This window comes from Octopus bimaculoides, chromosome 4 (assembly GCF_001194135.2).
Source record: "Octopus bimaculoides isolate UCB-OBI-ISO-001 chromosome 4, ASM119413v2, whole genome shotgun sequence".
In the NCBI taxonomy this organism is placed as follows: domain Eukaryota; kingdom Metazoa; phylum Mollusca; class Cephalopoda; order Octopoda; family Octopodidae; genus Octopus; species Octopus bimaculoides.
This window is the reverse complement of record NC_068984.1, coordinates 100,319,416-100,337,040: the sequence shown is the minus strand read 5'-3', so window position 1 is coordinate 100,337,040 and position 17,625 is coordinate 100,319,416. Positions and strand designations below refer to the sequence as shown.

General features: G+C 37.0%; 1 protein-coding gene across 2 annotated transcripts in view; it reads left to right on the top strand.

Annotated features, from left to right (window-relative positions):
• The window catches only part of LOC106867328 (uncharacterized), a 151,419-nt gene that overhangs the window by 54,756 nt on the left and 79,038 nt on the right, over positions 1-17,625 (top strand). Inside the window, exons 2-3 of one of the 2 annotated variants that reach the window (XM_052967314.1) lie at positions 7,536-7,697; positions 14,595-14,615. In XM_052967314.1, the coding sequence (XP_052823274.1) occupies positions 7,536-7,697; positions 14,595-14,615 (183 nt within the window). The remainder of the gene's footprint in view (positions 1-7,535; positions 7,698-14,594; positions 14,616-17,625) is intronic. The other variant, XM_052967315.1, reaches the window with a different exon arrangement.

Here is a 17,625-nt window from a genome sequence, read left to right as displayed (position 1 = left end):
AGTTGTGGAAACCAGATCAAATGACACATCTATGGAAGCAGCAGCTCCCATTATATGACAACTTAGACCATGATGACCCATCTAATTTGTGCCGACAGGGAAAGTAGATATAAAACTGATACTGATGATGAACTGCATTGTGACTTTCCAAGTACCCTATGTATGCACATAGAGAGAAAGGGAGGTTGGGATCAAGGCAGGTTGTTGATGTTTCTTTACCAAGGGATGTGCCTTCCTCTTGTTTTGTGTTATTTCATCATTTAGAAGGCAGGATAGTGGATGATTGCCTTTGTGGTGTAGGCAGGAGAGTGATTGAAGGTTACAATATTTGAAACAGAGGTTGCTGTTGGTAATAGGTTCAAAAGGTTAGCCATCTGTCTGTGGGAAGCTATGGTGATAGGGAATAGGATATAATGCCGATGATGATGGTGGTAAAACTGACGATGACGATTGATGACAATAATACTTGTGATGATGACAGTGATGTTTATGATTCCACTAGTGGTTGTGATGATGGCTGTGGTTGGTGTGTAAAATTTTCAATGTTAAACAAAATCTTTCAGGAAGTTACTAACTGTAAAAGAATTTGTCAGATTTGCACTTTTTCTTTTTCCAGAACCATGTTTTCCAAGCTTCACTCTCAGTTTTTACTTTATCTGTCTAGCACTTCCTGTTTGGCATTCTGTCAGTCTGGCTGGCCTTTGTCTCAACAGCAGCAGTATCATGTTTCTAACATAACTATGTTATCAGTAATAGTCAAGAGGTGGTGGTGATGGTGAGCTTGTTACACTAGCTCTGTCAGCCAGTCTCCACCTCACTATACAGTGAGTAGCCCTCTATTAATCTCCAGTTGATAAAACTTATTAATTAACACTACTCTTTCTAATTAATAAACTAGTTCATGATGACTCTTTTTTTTTTTTTGTTTTGAGGATGGGCTTATTTTCCCACCAAGTATTCCATGGGAATATTTCCTTCTCATGTTAAGATGTAGTGTTGCCATGGTGACAGTGATGTATTAGCTACCCTAATGATGGATAAGGTCCTATCTGATGTTAGTCTAAAGTCCAGAAAGAGTTTTTTTTTCACTGTAAAAAGGAATGAGAAATTTGCTGCCTGAGTTAGGGTCAACAAATTTTATCATGAATGTAGCATATAAAGGATTTAATGACCCAGTTTTCAGTTATGTCATAATGACAATAATGTCTCGCATTGGCAGAAGGCCACAAATTTTTGGGAAGGGTATAGTTCACTGCTACTATATTTTATCCACCTTGGAAGCATGACCGACAAAGTTGACTTTGACAGGATTTTAACTTAGATTGTTGAGAGACAGACCTAATTTTGTCCACTATAACACCAAACATGTCAGTTTATTCAATCCCCCACTTCCACCTTCACCAATTCACGGTTCCCACTCTTGTCAATCCATCTATCACCCATATCATCATCTGCCCCAGTACCTCAGTAATATCACTCAATAATCTGTAAGCTTTATTTCTTCATACACCCATTCTGATATCCCATTGCCTTAGAATATTTAGATGCTGGCATGCCCTTCTGGTTAGGAAGTTCCCTTTGCAACCCCACATTGTCCTAGTGTTCATCTCGCTGTAATACTTTAGATGAGTGTTTTCATTATTGCCTGGCTATAGTGGTTAAGGTATTTGGCACATGATCGTAAGGTCATGAGTTTGATTCTTGCTCAAGTACATTGTGACCTTGAGCAAGACATTTTCTTTCACATTGCTTCAGTCCACTCAGCTAGCAAAAATGATTGTATCTGTAATTCAAAGGGCCAGCCTTGTCACATTGTGTGTCATGCTAAATCTCCTTGAGTATGTGTCTGTGGAGTGTTCAGCCACTTGCCTGTTAATTTCACGAGCAGGCTATTCCATTGATTGGATCAATTAGAACCCTCGTTGTTGTAACCAATGGAATACCAGTCTAAGAGAGGGAGAGAGAGAGAGAGAGAGAGAATTTATAGCTTTGGGAAGACCATTGCTTTCTGAGTGAAATTTGGTACACATAAACTTTTGGAAGTCTGCTATTTGTTGGCCAGCACATGTTTGTGTGTGTGCATGTTTCCATGTGTCTTTACATTGACATCATTTGAATAAAATCTTTGAAGACCAGTCTAATAAAAATACCTTATTTGAAAGCAAATAAGGGTTGGTGACAGTAAGGGTATCTGGCCATCAAATACTGTCTGAATAAGTCTTGCTAGTGTGGAAAAGCAGACATAAAAATGATGATACATGTTACATATATCTGTAAATTATAATTGTACATCAAGTCTATCTAAACTGTTGTTAGGGACTTTCTAAATTAAACTTAAGTGGTTGTGAAAGAGTCCTCATTATACCACATATGGTTATGTAATGTCGGACTGGTAATAATAGAATGTGACTGCCAGTAAAATTGTTTTATTGAATGAATACATTGATTCTAGAACAAACTTCCATTATACAAACAAACAAAAAGAATGGCTTTTGTTGATGCATTTCATAATTAAAGGTTATTATTGTTGCAGTTTGTTCACATTAAGTATTTGTGAACGTTTCTGTATACCTTATTGTCTTTGCTTCACTATCACAACCACTATCTTCTTCCTCTTCCTCACGTCACAATTTACCTTAGTTTCTATGTTGTTTAATATTCAAAACATCCAGACTTCAACAATGTTCCCATGCTACAGTTTGGCCAATATGCACTGGCTATCCTGCATTACATGACATACAATCTACCCTAACTTCACCTCTATTGTCTTTCTCTACTCTCACATTCTACTTTCATACAACATTCTTCCATTGTCACTTTGTATTACTCCCACTATTCATCATCTTGTCCTCTGTAAAGATATTTATTATCAGATGCCAAAGTGAAGCTGTGATACTTTTATACCAACATTATTTCATTATTTCCTTCTGTTTAAAGCTCTATTAGTCATCACTATCACCATCATAACTACCATCACCACTATTATAACCTTACTGCCATCAACATTACCGTTCTTAGGATGATCCTGGTCCTCAATTTTGTCCTCCCCATCATTGTTTTTCTTGTAGTTCATTCTCAACATTCTAGTACTCTGATTCATCCCAGTACCCTCAAGCACTCTCTATATCACTTGGTAATCTATATTTCATGTGATATATTAATATATCTGCTCTACACACCCACACACCATTCTCTTTCCCCTTGTCTTTCTAATATTGTTACAGTATTCTCTTCATTTTACTCTGGTATACAACTGTGTGTGAGTGTGGTCTTTGTATTTGAGTAGTTTATATTCGTAGGTATGTGTGTGGTCTGTGTTTGTATATGTGTGGGGTTTATATTTGCATAGATGCATATATGATCTGTATTTCTGTATATGTGTGTGGTCTGTTTTGTAGTTTATAGTTTTGTACAAAAATGTAAATTCATCAAAAAACAAACAGATGTAATAACATTTAAAATGGCTTCCTCTATATTCTCTACTGACCAATTCAGTGGTGACAAGCTACATCAATCACTATAAAATGTACATATGATATGAGGCTTCATTTTTAACTGAAATAAATACACAGAAAAATGCATGTTACAAGTTATAACTGAAAAAGATGGATGTTACAGATTACAGATGGTGTTCTGTATTGATACATACACATTTTGTTCAAATACATTTGTGTATGTTTAGAGTGTTCCTGCACAATGTAGGGAAAGTCTATGTATGCACTGATCTCATTGGTAGAAACTGTTGGCTATAAAAACATTGTATTGTATGGAAAAATGTTGATGGTGTAGGTTTCTTTTGGTGTCTGTTCATCTGAGCAAATGAAATGATGCACTAGGTGATAAACCTGAAACATAATGGAGACTGCGGTTGCTTCTTAATGTTGTCAGCAAAGTAGATGCTGTTATTAATAAAGTGGCCTCGCCAGTGATGGGTCCAGGAAGTGATGATATAAGATTGGCTGTTACTGAAGCAAGCCCCATCAGTAGACTGTTAAAGAAAATGATAAAGCCTTGCTTATTGGCACCAGTTGATCTGTTGACAGGAACAGAAACTAACAGAATATTCCTACCAGGAATATAAAATCATGGGGCATTTGCTACATGTATTTGTATTATGCATATAATCTGGTTGTGAATGTTTGTGTCATTGTGTGGTAGTCTATGAAAATGTGAGTAGTTGTAGTGTATGAGTGTGTATGTGGTTGCAGTCAGTGTTGACATGTGTATGTAAGACTGTACTTAATGTATATTTAGTACAAAATATCTCCTCCTGAGGTATTTTCCCCTCTGCCATATTGTTGATAATGATAATCAGCACCACTATATTCCTCCTCAATTGCTCTATACATTGATCACTTCCTACTCATGTTAATTTTGTAGAATATACTTTACTGAAAAGATTTAATAAAATTGAAACATACCTGTTGCCTTCAATTGACTTTAAAGACTAGATCCATACTCATCTACATTGTTTATATAGTCCAAAAATTTCATAAAGAAGATTGTATTGGAGTTGTCTTCCTTGCTTGTTAATTCTAGATTTTATACAACCTTAAAGTTTCTGAGTTTTTGTCAAATAATTGCATAAATAATCTCAGTTGCTCTAAGTTTTAAAATTCATTGTGTTACATATGTGAGACCCTAATCATATGTTTAAGCATATATGTGCATGTATGTTTATTGCGGATAACCTACATTTGTGTGTGTGTGTGTGTGTGTGTATGTATATATATATATATATATATATATATATATATCTCAACACTTTTTTTTTTTCATTTTTGTAGACCTAATCTAACATTGAACAAAGAGTATAGATGTTTGTATATTTTCTTATTTGGGGGTACAAATCTAAAAGTCACTTTTGTTCCCTTTGAAATGCGATTTTTGTATTACATGTGTGTATTTATGTTGTGTATTAATATATATATATGTGTGTGTGTTTCTCTCTATATATATGCGTGTGTGTATATGCATATGAATATTTATATACACACATATATAAGGGGAAGTCAAAAGTTATCCACTTCCGCCATAACATATCTTTATTATTGTCACACTGCTGTCTGCGCATGCGTGCTTATAGTTGGTACTGTTCTGGTCACATGATCAAAGTTTGATTCTGATTGCATCATTTTTCTTTCTTGCTTTACAGTGTAAACATGGCTACTCCACTAGCAATGTGCACCAAAGAAGAGCAAAGATCAGTGATCTGATTTCTCTGGTCGGAAGGTGTGTTAGGTGCTGAAATTCATCAGAGGCTTTTAGCACAATATGGGGACAGTGCACTACTGTGTAGAAGTGTTTATGAGGGGATCAAAAAGTTTAAAAGTGGTCGGACAAACATGACGCATGGAGAGGGAGCAGAATGCCCATCACCCTCCACCACTGACGAGAAGATTCTGCAAGCTTATGAGATTGTAATAGTGAATTGGTTCACCATTACCATCTCTTGGAACATTGCTCTTTATTCTTCTTTGGCATGTCCAAGCTTAAACTTCGATCACTTGACCACAATAGTACCATCTATGAGCACGCATGCGCAGAAGGTAGTGTGACAATAATTAAGATATGTTATGGTGAAAGTGTGGATAATTTTTGACTTCCCCCTCATATATGTGTGTGTATGTAATATATATATATATATATATATATATATATATATATATATATATATATATATAAAAGGTCAGTGTGTATGTTTTGCATTTTCTCTTTTAGTGCTTTGAATTTTAGCCATGCTGGCCTTCAAGGACTTAACTCATCATATTGACCCCAGTGCCAGTCTGATACTTATTTTATTGATCTTGATTTGTTGAACTACTAAGAGACGTAGAGGGACACAACAAACACACCCCCATACAACAGGCTCTTCACAATTTCTGTCTATGAAATTCAGCTCATAAGATTAACCTAAGGCTATGGCAGAAGATACTTGCCTAAGGTGCTATACAGCAAGACTGATCTAGAAGTACATGCTTGCTGAACAGACTTTTTTAACCCTGCTGCTGTGTGTGTGTGTGTGTGTGTGTGTGTAGACATGACAACCTCTGTAATCTAATGCTGGTACCACAGTAAAATGTTGAAATGGTTGGCATATGTGAAAAATGGATTGAATGAGGGAACAAGAAGTTAACAACTCCAAATAAGAGCCTGAATCTGACTGTAAAACTCTGTCAAAACCATGCTGGCATGAAAGCAGACATAAAATGATATTGCTGCATAGAATTGATTGTATAACTGAATGGAGTCAGTTTCTTAGAGGTAGGGGTGGGGGTGGGGAAGAGAATGTGTGTATGTCTGTATATAACAAGCTGTTTGACATCACTGCATTGAAAAAAAAAATTGAGTTCGCTTTGAAGTGAGTGACATAACAATGAAACAAGGTTGATATGTGGTATGTTCTTGTCTTTGGTTAATACTGATGATGTCATCACTGTCATTTCATTTTGATGTTATTTTATACATATATGTTTTGTCCTAAATTTACAAAGGTATTTGCCTGTATCTCTTTTGTATGGAATAATTTTGGTTTTTCAAATCTCTTCCATTTCTAACACATACACAATAGATGTAGCTCTAAATTCTTTTAATTTACTTCAAATATTTCCTTGAACAATTTAGGGTAGGTTTATGCCATTTTTGAACTAGTAAAGACATGTTTTGTAGAATGTATGTCTTTACTTACACACACACACACACACACACACACACACACACACACATACACACACACACACACACCTTGCCTTGAGCCTCTACACTCTGATGTAGTTGTTGGGTCATTGTCATGACATTTGGCCTGTCATAGGCACTTTTTAAGACCTAGTGGAGTCCATCTCTCTCCAGGTCTGATTGTAGCTGATTTCTTTAAGAAAGAGAGACAGAAAGAAAAAAATAATGAGAGAAAGAGAACAACTGACTCCAGCACATGACTGGTACTGAAAGAATGGAAGACAATGCTTACCTTGATGCGATTTGAACTTAGAGCGCAGTGCTAACTCACTGTAGTAAAAGAATACAAGATCAAGAGTATCTAAATTTGAAAAAAAATCTAAGGTTATGATAAATCATCATCATCATTATTATTATTATTATTATTATTATTATTATTATTATTATTATTATTATTATTTTCCAATTGATTTGCATTTTATTTCATCTTCCAGCCAGGTCTCAACCTGAGACCTAAGGCACATGTATATTAGATGGAGAGTAACTTCCTGAGAATGTGGGTGGTTGTTGTCAACACAGCTTTTTAAGTCTCATGGATTGTTGGTTTCCCAGGGATCTGGTCAAAAAAAATGTTTTGGTACCTTTCTTGATCATTCCCAGGCACCTACAACAACAGGGATGGTTTTAGTTTTTAATTGCCATGTCTTAGATATCTCAATCTCAAGGTCCTTATATTTCAACAGTTTTTCAAATTCCTTTGCTGAGTTGTTTCTATCAGTAGGCACTGTCATATCAATTAACAAGCATGTTGTTGTTGTTGTTATTATTATTATTATTATTATTATTTCTCTTTCTTCTAGGGAAAAGAGCGTTATAAAGTCCGTTGGGTTGGTTATCCATCATCAAATGACACATGGGAACCACGAGAAAATCTGCTACCTTGCATTGAAATGGTTGAAGATTTTGAGAGAGATAGACAAAGATTAAAAAAGCGACGAGCAGAAGAAAGAAGAATCAGAAAAGTAAAAAGATCTTTCCTCTTGTTTTTCTTTACTACTCTATTTTAGTTTATTCCTTCCATGCATTAAATGCTTCTTGACCATTTACATTTAAATATAAAATTATTTCCCAACATTTAATAGAAGGAATAAATTTGATCTTTTTTGTCCTCCTTTGAGTGTGTTGGCCATTATGGTGAGATTGTCTGCGGTGACTGGTGAATAAGAAATTCTGTATGGTTCCATTAGGTGTTACGGCATGGACTGAAGAGTTAAATGACAGTGAGCTAAAAGAAACATCAAATGGGATTAAAAATGCTGGAAATGCTTTCAGTAGATGCACTGAGGCTAGGGTAAAGGCAGGGACAGGAGTGGATAAATTCGAGAGGAGCCCACTAGCATCTGTTGGCCATAGAAGAGATTGGTTCACTCTCTCTCTCTCTATCTATCTCTCTATCTCTCTGTCTCTCTCTACAAAACTGCAGTGTATATAAGGTAGGTATGTATAAGAAGCATGCTGTTGCTCTGAGTATGAAACTTGGGGTATGGCAAGTGCAGAGGATCTGCACTGGCTTACCTGTTGGATTCCCTGTGTTGATTTACAATGAAAGTCTGTATTGTACAAGTGGATTGAGGAAGTGGCTAGGCAACCATGGAAAATCAGTCATGTACAGAAGACAATGTCACTATGCTGGTATGGACATGTGATGTACACAGATGGTATGTGGTGAGTATAAATGCACTTGAAATGGTGAAGGATAGTTCCATGAAGCAGAGCTGGATGAAGACTAAAGAAACAGCATTTAGTTTGAACCAAAACCTGTTAGGTCATCATAGATGAGGTGATTGTTGAGTGAGATGCATGATACAATTCTCTATGATCGACCCATCCAAATATGTAAACATAGCAGAAACACATTGGCTGTGTGGATAGGATACTGGTCTATTTACTCATATTGAGTTCAACTCCATTGCAAGAATTTTGCTATGTATTATGGCAGTACACTTAATTCTGTTATCAAGTTCACCTAGCATTTTGGAATAGGTAACCAAATCACCTGGGAATACTATCAGTGATACATTGGTGCCCTATTCTGTGGGAGACTTATCTCTGATCTGCTAAATGAATCTGTTGCTAATCAATTTGATTTTTTTTTTTTTTTGTGTTTGTGTGTGTATGTGTGAGAGATATGTGCATGCATCTGTGTAATTGTGCTTTTGTGATAAACTTGTGTATGCACGTCTTTGAGATGTTTATGTGTGGGGATGTGTCTTTTTGTTTGTGTAAAATTCCTTTCTAAATACAAACTCGATTGTTTTAAAATTAAATTTATTTATAATCTAAGAAATAAATTCATAACCAAAGAAATAAAAAAAAACAGTTTGACTTGCTAAAATTTTCTTACTTTTCCTATTTTGTTAGTCGGTAAATAGTGGTGGGGTAGTGCAATTATAAAGTAGGATCTATCGATTCTATCTCAGAGAAAATTTTACTTAATTTTCGGCAAATATCCTGCTAATCTTTATTAAATTCTTCCAAAATAACTAAATATATAAATCTACCCAACAAATCATTTCATCTTTCATATTTTCTCTAACTATGCTTAAATGTTCCACTGACTTATTTTCTCACTTACTGAAATTCTGGAACTGTATTGGCAGACATATTCATATAATTTTTCCTTTGATAGAAATTTTCTCAGACAGTTTAGTTCTCCTAACCGTTGCTTTGGAACATCCAAGAAGAATTGATTAATACCAATTTTGCAAATCATTTCCTCACATTTTATTTTTAGAACAGCAAATTCATCTTAGCAGGAACGTCTTAAGAAAAGCCAGCTTTCAGTCTGCCAGCAATCATTAGATGCATGCTTGGTAAGAAGAACAGTGCTGCTAGTGTCTTGTTTAGATACCATGCACTGATGAAGTAGTCAGTGCAAAAGTGCAGAATCTTTCCAAATAAACCAAATATTTTGGCTTCAATGTACTTTGAGTCAGAGGGCTACTATGTAATTATTCATCATGCCAGAAATAGTGACTAAATCTCTCTCAAATCACAATTTACTGTCTTAAAAAAGAAAGAGAATAAAAAGAAGGGGGCATGTTAGATTAAGTACTTCTAGTTTCATTGTGTCATTATCATCATAATCATCATTTAACATCTGTTTTCCATGCTGGCATGGGTTGGACATTTGGACAAGAGTTGGGGAGCTGCACCAGGTTTCACTTGTCTGTTTTGGCAAGGTTTCTGTGACTGGATGCCCTTTTTAAGGCCAACTATTTTGCAGAGTGTACTGGGCGCTTTTTATGTGGCACCAGCACAGGTACTTTCTACATGGCACCAGCACCAGTGGGGTCACGAAGTAGTTTGCAAGACAGAGGCCTGTCTGCTGACAAAGAGAGTGGAAATGAGGGAAGTCGCTGTGTGCCAGGTGAGAGGTTAGAGTATAATAGAGGGACGGAAATAGTTGTCTTACTATTGAGATACTTGGCAACCCCACTAGGACAAGGAAAGAGAAGGTGGAAGACTGTTAGAGAGAAAGATAGAGAGACAGTCAGAGAGAGAGAAATAGATGTTGTTGGAAAAGTATTGGGGCCTTCCCACAGGGAACAGTTGGAGAGAGTATAAGTAGTACAGAGGGGATAGAGGGGGATTCTCAATGAGGAAGATATGACTGTAGCAAGTGATGGTGAGAGAAATTGGAGTGGGGGTGGAGAAAAATTGAAGGATGGAGAGTGTGCGGATAGGCACATGTGGGAGAATGGTGGGGGTGTTTTAGTAGGTGATGTGTGTAAGGGAAACTGGAGGGGCCTGCAGTGAGTGGTAGGGATATTGGAAAAATGGGTTGTGGAGAAGTTTTGATAGAAGAAAGATAGTGTGTGTGTGTGTGGTGGTGGTGGTGGAGAACATGTCTGTAAAGGACATGCTACAATTTTACTTAGCTTGACTTGTTTTCTTAAGCACAGCAAATTGCTAGAAGTTTCAGTCCCTTGTAATCTCCCCAGTAAGGTTCAACATCTGAAGATCGTTTCTCACCACTTCATCCCACATCTTGCTGGGTCCACCCCTTCCACAGGTTCCCTCCACAATTAGAGATCAGCACTTCTTTATGCAGCTGTCCTCATTCATATGCACCACACGACCATAACAGCACACTCTTCTCTCTTATATGCTACATCTGATGCTGCTTATACTCAATTTTTCTCTTAAATCATTTACACTCTATTGTATATGCACACTGATGTTACCCATCCAGCAGAGCATATTGGCTTCATTTCCTTTCAAGTCTTCAGGTGTCCTCTGCAGTCACAGCCCACGATTCACTGTCATGTAGCATAACTGTCCAAACACAGGCAACATACACTGCCTTTCATTCTAAGCGAGAGGCCCTTTTTCACCAACAGAGGTAGAACTCTCTGAACTTTGCCCAGCCCATTCTTTTTCAAGCAACTCTTTCAGAGCATCCTCCTCCTCTGCCAACTTGGTCACCTAGATAACAGAAGCTATCTACTACTTCTAAGGACCTCTCTGTACATTTGTGGAAGTCTATTTTCTCTACATTCTTAGTGTTTATTGACTACTTTCTCTGTTAATCTTCTTGTGATACCACTACACCTTTTATGTATCTATGGCTTGCACTGGGTACACTGTATGGAATTTCTACCTATACCCTTTCTTCTATGTATCGAACAGGGCCACCTCCCTGAAGGGACTAGTAATTGTCTGTTGTACTTTCTAGGACTTTAGTCTTTGGTAAATTAATTCTAAGACCCTTTGATTCCAGACTTTCTTTCCACACTTGAAATTTCTTCTCTAGTTTGGTAGTGATTCTGCTATAAGAACAAGGTCATCAGCATAGAGGAGCTCTCAAGGGCAGTCAGAAATTCTTGTGTTATAGCCTGGAGGGCTATGAAAAACAAGAAGGGAGCTGAGAACCAGTCTTTGGTGAACTCCTACCTGTACACTAAATTTGTTGCTATACTACTCATTGCTGATTTTCACCTTGCTAACAGCATCATTGTACATGGCTTGTGCAGCTCTTACCAACCACTCATCTATCCCTAGCTTCCACACTGCCCATCAGATAAGGGAGTTGGGGGCCCTGTCCAAGGCTTTCTCCGAAACAGGATGGTCACAGCTGGAATGGCTTTGATTATATAGGTTTGCTCATTTGAATCTAACCTTGAGCTAGACAATTACTGCAATTTAAGTTGAATTCAAACAGTCATTGAATTGTGTGTGTGTGTGTTTCTGAGAGGATTTCAATAACGGATTACATACAGCATGGAATATGTAATATGCTGAACATAGGGGTTGCTAGCTCTTCTCTCTAAATATGTCAAATTGTTGACTCAGCAATCTGGATTTCTATTGTATATCCAATTCTACAACATATGTGGAGAGGGTAAGCTAGACATAATGCATTAAAGTGGCCCCAGTACCTGACTGGCTTTTGTTTTGTTGACCCCCAGAAGGGTAAACAGTGCAGTTAACTTTACATATGGCAGGATTTGAATTCAAATCACAAAGTACTGTTGGCTTTGTCAGCGAAAGAAGGGCAGCGTTGTTGACCTTGTTTGAAGCCACCAAGATTGGTGGTGGAAGGAAGAGAGAAATTGATTCTCAGACTTGATCCCTGATTGACAACAGTGTGAACTCCATTTGGCATGCATGGGCCTAACTGGAAGTATTAAATTGCTGGCCCTGTTCCAAAATTTGAAACTACTATTATTATATTTGGGTTAGGAATGAGGGGAAAATTGTTGTCCTTTGTAAGCACTCTTAGGTCATTCTGCTTTTGTTTTAATTTGTTGACCTGCTTCACACAATTGTATACAAAATATGTGAATGGATGTATAGTATATACATTCATGAACACTAAATGTCAGCTCAGCAAAAGGCTCAACCAGCTGATCACAACTGACTTGTTAATTGAAGGATATGGAATATAACAATGTCCAGGTCTGTGTTAGACTTTTGAATGTAGGTTTTAAATAGGATATTTAATTAAAATACTGTTGTTAATTAAATCATGTTAATGAGTTCATCTGGCTTGAGAGTGGCATAAGTGTGTGTGTGTGTGTGTGTGTTAACATGTCAATGCACATCACAAAGACTTTATACCTTGTGTGCCCAGTGAATGTTTTTATTCTGCTGCAGATTATTATATGTGTCATAAACATTGTGCAAGAGAATTAACTCTGCTTTCATGGATAAAACTGTGTTAGTCGGTTCTTGTGGTGGCTAAAGAAACTTAACTTGTAAGACTACTGTTTTATCCTTGTGATTTTATAGAAATACAATGGTCTGTTCTAAACTTGATTCAATAAAAGGACCTTAAACTTCAATAAACACCCTCTCCCTAAGAATCTGACTGGGGTTTTAAGCAAGTGGTACCCTTTTGTAAAGAGTTAGGTAGAATATGAGCTTTAAGGGTTTGAAATGGAGTTATTGGCATCATTTCCTAAAAGATGCATAATCTTATAGTTAATTCCTTCTGAGAAACTATCTCTAAGCCCTAACTCTTGAGGGGTCTTTCAGGATTTAATATATATGGTGGGATATCGTTTTATGATCATATACCGTCAAGCTCAAGCTAATGAGGAACAAATGAGGTGGTTGTGGGAATTTATGCATTTAACTGCTGATTGCAAGGTCATATGTTCAAAACATCCTATAACTAATGTACTGCACACTTGCTACTTTGATGGGTTAATTTTGTGCAATTGATTTGCTTAAAATAGAACAGATTTGGGTTAATCAACGGCAACATCACTCTGCTTACCCCAGACTGCCAAGCTGTAAAATGGGCACTGCCATCAGTCATTTCATTGGTTGTTTCAATGATAGATAAGACAATTAATAATCTTCAGTGACAAGAGCAATAGCAAGATCAGTTTTGATAATAATGATAATGATATAAACATTAAAAATAGGAAAACAAAACGAAAAAAAAGACATCTTTCCCCAAATTCAGTTTTTCTACCAAAGGTAAGGAAAGCTACATTTGACATAGTTAGCAATAACAGTATAAGTTTATAGAAAATAATGTGATCAGTATTGGTTACCTGGGCGTCGCTCGGTAGGATGGTGGTTCATTCATATGTAAAAGGCATTCATTCATATGTAAATGGGATGATGAGTCCTATGCTGTCTTATTTGTAGTAACAAAATCCTCGCCACTGGTTGGTACAGGTGTGAAAGGGTGGAAGTAGTGGTCCCAGAATCCTCCCAATATCCCAGCAGATGTTATTGTTTAACCTGATGTCTGCCTTGATCCCGCAGCACTTTAATGTGAGGCATTCCAACTGTAAACATTTTGTCTGTCTATCTTTCACTACATTACTACATTGTCTGTGGTATTTCATTCATTTAAGACAGTAATTTGAAGAGGATTTGGCTGTGGAAAACTGTACAGGTGAAATAACTGCATAGTTTCTCACATCTGATGCTGGAGGAAGATTTAGCTGCTATTTGTAGCAGGCTGAGTGGCTTCATAGTCTTCCTCAGCTCTATACTGATCATCAGATGTAGATATAAGGTACAAGTAATTTGGAGGGTACCTGCTCACGCTTCTCTTTAACATCTCACTCATAACAGCAAGACTGTTCATCCCTACCTCAAATGAGGTAGATTATGATGAAGCAGGTTTGGTAAGTTGTGTGATGACCATTGTGGTTTGATCATCAGTAGAACCCACTCCCTCTGAAGAAGGTGATTATATTTGGCTTGCTAACTTTGTGGGGTTGGAAACTTGAAAGACAAGCTGGCATGTCTGTTACTCATTTAATGCTAAGGAAGTCGGAGTAAGCTCCTTTCTGTAGTATGGGCCTCCTACATTAGCTTTTCAAAAGTAATAGATGAATATGGTGTCTACTGTATAATAAATATACTTATATATTTCTTTTCCTTGTTTTAAGAAGCAGACCTTAAATGACGTGGTAAGTTTTCCTATTTATTGTTTGTTGATTTTTTAAAAAAATTTTTGGTTTCATTGGGTGCTAAGTTGTCTTTTAGGAACTACTTGGTCAGCTCTGCTGGGGTATACGTAGAAAAGCAGTTGATTAATTCTCTAGGGGGAATAACATCATAGGGCCATGACCTTGGATATACTACACCTCAGTCTGGTCTAGAGTTACATTGTACATTCTGTCATGCAATGGTAGATTACTTGTTTAGGGTGTAGCCTCTGGCAGTGTCAAAGTGCTCTTACTCATTCTGCATGACTACACCTATAACATAGAGGTTGCTTAGAAGTAACCCTTAAATACAAAACTTCAAATATGTTGAAATGCACATTCTGCCTTGCACTGGTTATTCATGAGAAGTAAAGTGTGGCAGCCATAGACTTCCTTAGTAATATCCTTGTCACACTGCATTCCTGTAACAAAATCACTCTATGGCACAATGCACAGTGTGCTAGTGTTGTGGAAATTGCTGATTTCATTGTTTTGAAGCCACCAAGAAGTTCAGTACTTTTGATCTACTGAGTTCCTATTTTGAATTGGAAATCACACTAAATTGTTATGCAGTAGTTGGTTGTAAGCAGGGAAATGCAGCAATCAGAAACTGACTCGATTGCCTCCCCACCCCTGTATTACAATGGACTCTACACACAGCTTAATTAACCACTGCATACCCAGTGTATAAAGCTGTTGACCTCTTATGCTGCCAACCACTGTGTATCAGTGCAAGCAAGCAACGTACCAATGTTGCAGTGTCAAGGTATGTGGTTTAGGAAGCTGTGTTAGCAATTTACCATGCTTGCATGTTGTTGGGGGGGAAAAAAGACCATGCTTTATCACATGGATAAAAACCCTATGTAGCATGGTTGTGAAGCAGTTTACACATGTTTACATATGTTTTGCTGCCCAGTCTGTTTTTTTTTCTCTTTTTTTTTTGTCGATTTATAATAAAAGGCTTGGTTGGTGACTGGATTGCAGATGGGGAAGGTGTATTTGCTTGGTGCATGATGGTGCAAAGTATAATGTGCAGCTAATTCATTGTAGATATTTTGTAGATTAATTATAACAACAAAAAGAAAAAAAAAGGTCATTGTTCTATATTTAGAGATATAAACAAATGTGTGCAGCAGTTGTGTGTGTGTTTGTGTATGTATCTCTGCTTCTATTTATGTACATAGGATTATGTGTGTGTGTTAGATTGCCTGTGTATGTGTGTGCCATTAGCAGAACCATTTCCATTTTGTTTCACAAATAGTCTTCATTTACCAAAATTTGCCCAAACTAACAAACCCCAGGCCCAGTGATTTAACTCAACTCTGTAGCTTCTGTTACATGCAGGAAGACTGTGTGTGTGTGTGTTTTATATACTTATGTCTGTGTGTGTGTGTATGTAGCTGTGTATCCTGTGTATGTGTGTTTCCTCTCATATTATAGTTGGTTACATCTTGTTTAGTCAGATATGTTTGGCATCACCAGATCACTCACAATGACACTGTTTCATGCATTGTAACTTTCAATTTTTTTTTGCTGCTTTTAATTTGATTTATTCTTTTAACAGTGGCAGAGTAGAAAGACCTAGAATCAATGGGGTGGAGAGTAGATCATGTAATTAAGGTTCTGTGTTTGTGTATATACTCTTTTACTCTTTTACTTGTTTCAGTCATTTGACTGTGGCCATGCTGGAGCACCGCCTTTAGCTGAGCAAATCGACCCCAGGACTTATTCTTTGGAAGCCTAGTACTTATTCTATTGGTCTCTTTTGCCGAACCGTTAAGTTACGGGGGACGTAAACACACCAGCATCGGTTGTCAAGCGATGTTGGGGAGACAAACACAGACACACAAACACACATACATATATATATATATACGACAGGCTTCTTTTCAGTTTCTGTCTACCAAATCCACTCACAAGGCTTTTGTCGGTCCGAGGCTATAGTAGAAGACACTTGCTCTATATGTTGAGGTGAACTGCATGACAGTGAGGTATTATGAATTGTAACTCATATTCACCCAAAGAATACTCAATTGTATTTGTGTTTACTTAAAAAAGAAAACAAAAATTGAAAAGGAAAAAGTAATAGATTTTATCTTATTCTTCATTGTCATTATCACCGTTCTGATCTTAGTCTTTTATCATCATTATGATTGTCATTGTTAATATTATCACCATTGAACTTGACAATTATGGAGAAAAGATGAAACCTCTGCTAGTTTTGAGTCTGTAATGATTTCATTCCCTAGCTGAATCCATTTCATTGCCAGTTACTTTGATTCTGAATTTGTGAAAAGAAAAAAAAAAAAAGATTCATTATCATTACTTCACATTTTAGTATTTCCTTACCATCACCACTACACATTTTTATAGTCAGTCAAGGATTAAGAAAAATCATTACTGGAAATGGTTAATCTCAATGAAACTAGTGTTTCCCTCTCCAGATTTCGACAAAAGTGCACCTTCCCCACTTCATTTCCCATCAGATGTTGGTGAAAGTGTTCATCCTCTTGATTTTGAGGAAAGTGTTTCCTCCCAGATCTTAACAGAATTACTCTACATCTAACTATGAAACAGAAATTTAACTGTTTCTTTCATGCAAGACCACAGCGGTCATGCTTTAATAAAGCTGTAAGGAAATAGGTGTGAAACATTTTGCCAAAATGATCATACAATAGGTGCAGACATGGTTGTGTGATAAGAAGCTTGCTTCTTAACCACATGGGTCCAGGTTCAGTCCCACTGCATGCACCTTGGGCATGTGTCTTCTACTATAGCCTTGGGCCAACCAAAGCCTTGTGAGTGGATTTGGTAGACAGAAACTGAAAGAAGCCTTATATTTATATATATATATATAGAGAGAGAGAAAAGCTGAACATTAGAAGCATCAGTTGTGGCGTGCAAGAGACGATTGCGCTGGTATGGACATGTGGTGAGAATGGAGGAGGATAGCTGCGTGAAAAAGTGCCACACCCTAACAGTTGAGGGAACC